General features: G+C 27.4%; 1 protein-coding gene across 4 annotated transcripts in view; it reads left to right on the forward strand.

Annotated features, from left to right (window-relative positions):
• LOC106468306 (glutamine-rich protein 2-like) overlaps positions 1-3729 on the forward strand; it is a 48788-nt gene that overhangs the window by 40851 nt on the left and 4208 nt on the right. For all 4 annotated transcript variants that reach the window (XM_013928725.2, XM_022396647.1, XM_022396648.1 and 1 more), the window contains 2 exons: positions 528-638; positions 2800-2823. In XM_013928725.2, coding sequence (XP_013784179.2) covers positions 528-638; positions 2800-2823 — 135 coding nt within the window. The remainder of the gene's footprint in view (positions 1-527; positions 639-2799; positions 2824-3729) is intronic.

The raw sequence follows: 3729 nt of genomic DNA on the forward strand, positions 1-3729 counted from the left end.
AACTATTTGTTACATAAACGTGACAAGGTTTTTTTTTAACTATTTGTTACATAAACGTGACAAGGTAGTTTTTAAACTTTGATATATAAATATGTTAAGATAGTACTGCAGTAGTTGAACAGTTTGAAAGAGAAATGTTAGTGTTTAAGATTAGTATGAACTTTATAATAAATTTTGCTTTACTTGCTTGAAAAGTTCATGTATTATAAGATTTCTCCAAAGATATTTTTTTGGTAAAATTCATGTAGAGGTTTACTTTGAAATCATTGGTGGAGAAAAAGACTCATATCTCCACACTTTTCAATCTATACAAGATTGTTTTTTTTCTATGTAGTTTTAAAGCTGATAATGATGAGTTTCATTTTTGTGATGTATTTGGTTGTGCATTGATCTATTAATTCCTCAACTGAAAGAATATTGATAATAATGTGTTTAGGTTAAGGAGTGTATATTGAAAATACATTAAGTCTAAAAATTGTTTATTTTTCATGTCATTTTGGTAAAAACTCATGGATTTTCCGTTTTAGATCTGAAAGGGTAGTGTCTTGTAATGACTGTTTTCACAGAGGCCGTAACTGTGGGGGCAAACATACCGTGATTAATCCTTTTTCTCGCACCAAAAAATCTGTTTTGCCAAGGTAAGCTAGCACTACAAGACATAGATATTAACTCTCTCACTACAAATTTGGTCAAATCAACTGACATCATAACCATTTTTCAAGTGTATCTTCATAAAATTTGGCATACTTTTAGTAAACATTACAAGTCTTTTGTACACAAGATATCAGATTTTTTATTGAATTATTTTGACTAATAATTTATCCATGAATATATATAGTCTGAGTACTAAGTGATTTCCACATTATTATTAAAAATACCTTTCTTTTTATTTACATAATCTCTGAAACTTCCTAAATAAATTTCTAACATCTTTTTTTTCAGTAAAAGTTTATATTGTATCTGTTATTTTCTCTACTCTATCTTTATACAAGGTTGGTCAATTTGACTGACCTCATAACCACCAAAAGTAAATGAAATTAATCTAAATTATCCTTTTTTCTTTCTAGAATGACTTCAAATTGTAATATGAAACTACATTTGTTTATCCAAAATAGCTTTAAACTCATAACAGTATACATATATTTATACTTAAATTTTATTGTTTTATTGCCCTTTGAACTCTGTCTAGCTACTAATATTGCCATTATAAGTTGTAAATCACTTGGTCTTACGCTATCGAATTAAATTATGCATGAGCTGTTCGAGAGCATCCTTGTGAAAAAAATTTATTATTATTATATATTTCACCTAATCTAACCTTAACTAACATAAAAAATTTCTTGTCTTTACATTTTAGTTACTTTTATAATAGTAAATAACGAAAATATGAAAAACAAGAAAAAAGTTCTTTCCTGGACCTTTTTTTTTTTGCTATAGGCTATTCATCACACTTAACCCTACTTTTTTATATTAATGGTAGTACCTCATTAAATAATGTTTTTAACTGAATAATGCACCAAAGAAAACAGAATACTAACATGCAAAAAGTAGACAATATCCCATAATTTTTATGGTTTTTCTATCGAGTCAACAAGAGCTGTTGAAACTTCATCTAAGATTGTCAAGGTGTTTCACATAGGAATCAAGTTTGAACTGAAAGTGAAACTGACTGTTCTTCTTATAGAAAACAATGTAATATAATATGTCATTTGACAGATGAAAAACTTGACTTTCTATTGGTTATAAATAATATAATATTGATCGTCAAAGAGAGAAATATTGGCAATTTCTGAAAGAGAGAATATGACAGGTGAGCTTGGCAAGAGGGGTATGGTTGTCTATTTCATGGCTCTGTAACCAAATAAAATTGAAGGCTATAAACATTTGCTTTGCTTGAGTGATGATGATATTATAATAAGTAATTTATATTAAATTTCATACTTCTTGGAAGGGTGGTACATAAATTAGAGAAGAGGGGATACCTAGAGAGCAAATGTCACAATTCTGACACTAGGCAGAAATTGTAATTTTTTTATATTGTCTTATAAAAATAAGAACTTAAAACTTATATACTATTAAGATATGAATTATTAGCTATGTTTTTATGGGAAAAAAAGTAGTTTAATTAAATTTTCAATGTAACTCACTTAGCTCATGACATGTGCAAAAAAAGATATCTATGGCAAAAGGGTTAATATTACTGAGCATAACTAGGTTTTTCTTTACATTTTCATGAAAGAAATGATTTACAAAGTTCAGTATTAAACTATGTATTTTTATTTGTATTTAGTAATGAATGGTGATTGGAGATGTCTGTCTGACAACAACCAAGTCTAGTGTATAACAAATTATATCTCATGGTGTAATCTGTGTTATGTATGTATTATAAAGTGTTGAGTAAGATCAAGGCTTCAATTTTAAAAACCTAACCATTTCACTGTTATTATTGTGAGTCACTTGTATTGACTGCCCAGCTCATAAGATTGCATCTAAAACATTATTAGTTTCATAATCTAACTTAAGTTTTATTATCTCAATATCTTTTTTTGTTCTTGTAAGAAACTTGTATTGTTTTATTTCATAAATTTTGCCAAGCTACACAAAAGCTCTCTGTATATAGCTATCCCTAATTTTAAATTGTATCATATGGAATATTTAGACAAAAGTAAAGCTAGATATTATTCAGATATTTAAGTAATGTAAAATTGTTCATTATCATTATTCTGTTTAAGAAAAAAAAATTAAAATGGTAACTGTTTGCTGTTTTACCTGCATTAATAATTTGATCTTCTATTTCAGTTTTCTCACACCTCCACCTTACACGTAAGTTTGTTTATATCACATTGTATACAGTTATGTTGAAGTTAATGTAGATCAAATAAGATGTTACACCTAATATTGGAAGTAATATGTTAAAAGATGTATATGCACATCATCTTTCTAGCTGGTATTACGTTTAACTTAATGTAAGCTAATTCAGGTTCTATGCCTATTATTAGAAGTAACACATTAAACAATGTGTATCTAGAAATCATCTTGTTAACTAGTGTTATGTTTAACTTAATATAGGCCAAATAAAGTTCTATGTTTAATGTTAGATGTAATATGTTAATAAAATCACCTTTAAAAACTATGGTAATAATTTATTAACTTGGTGAAATTTCGAGCAAATGCTCTTTTTCAAGCCAGAAACAAGCCTGTCAGTTAATGACAATTACAGGAATGTTTTGAAATGAAACAATACACAAAGCAAAATGTAACACGAGATAGAACTATGAGAATTAACAATATAGTAAAAACAATATAATAGAGCAGGTGATTAAAAAACAACAACTTTACATAGCAAAGAATGAAATAACTTAGACATTTTAAGTCTTTTCAACCCGTGACTGACCTCATAACCATTTTGTGCTTGTTATAGTTTTCATGCTTTTACTTTTAAATTGGTAATCAAATGTTAACGAAATGTGGTAGTTTATCAGTAAACATTACAATGCTTTCATATGCAAAATATCTAATTTTTTAATTAAGTCTTAAGGTTTGTAAAGCAATGTTTCTTTCTTGCCTTTTTTTCTTTTAACATCTTGCCTATCTTTTATGCATTAGAAAATTTTGAAATTTCACATGCGAAATCTTTATAATGTTCAGATAGTTATCAAACATTTCTTAAGAAAAAACTTCATAGATTTGACCGATCTCGCAACCAACATAAAAAATTAGGATATAAAC

The sequence above is a fragment of the Limulus polyphemus genome, unplaced genomic scaffold (assembly GCF_000517525.1).
Source record: "Limulus polyphemus unplaced genomic scaffold, Limulus_polyphemus-2.1.2 Scaffold2958, whole genome shotgun sequence".
Classification (NCBI taxonomy): domain Eukaryota; kingdom Metazoa; phylum Arthropoda; class Merostomata; order Xiphosura; family Limulidae; genus Limulus; species Limulus polyphemus.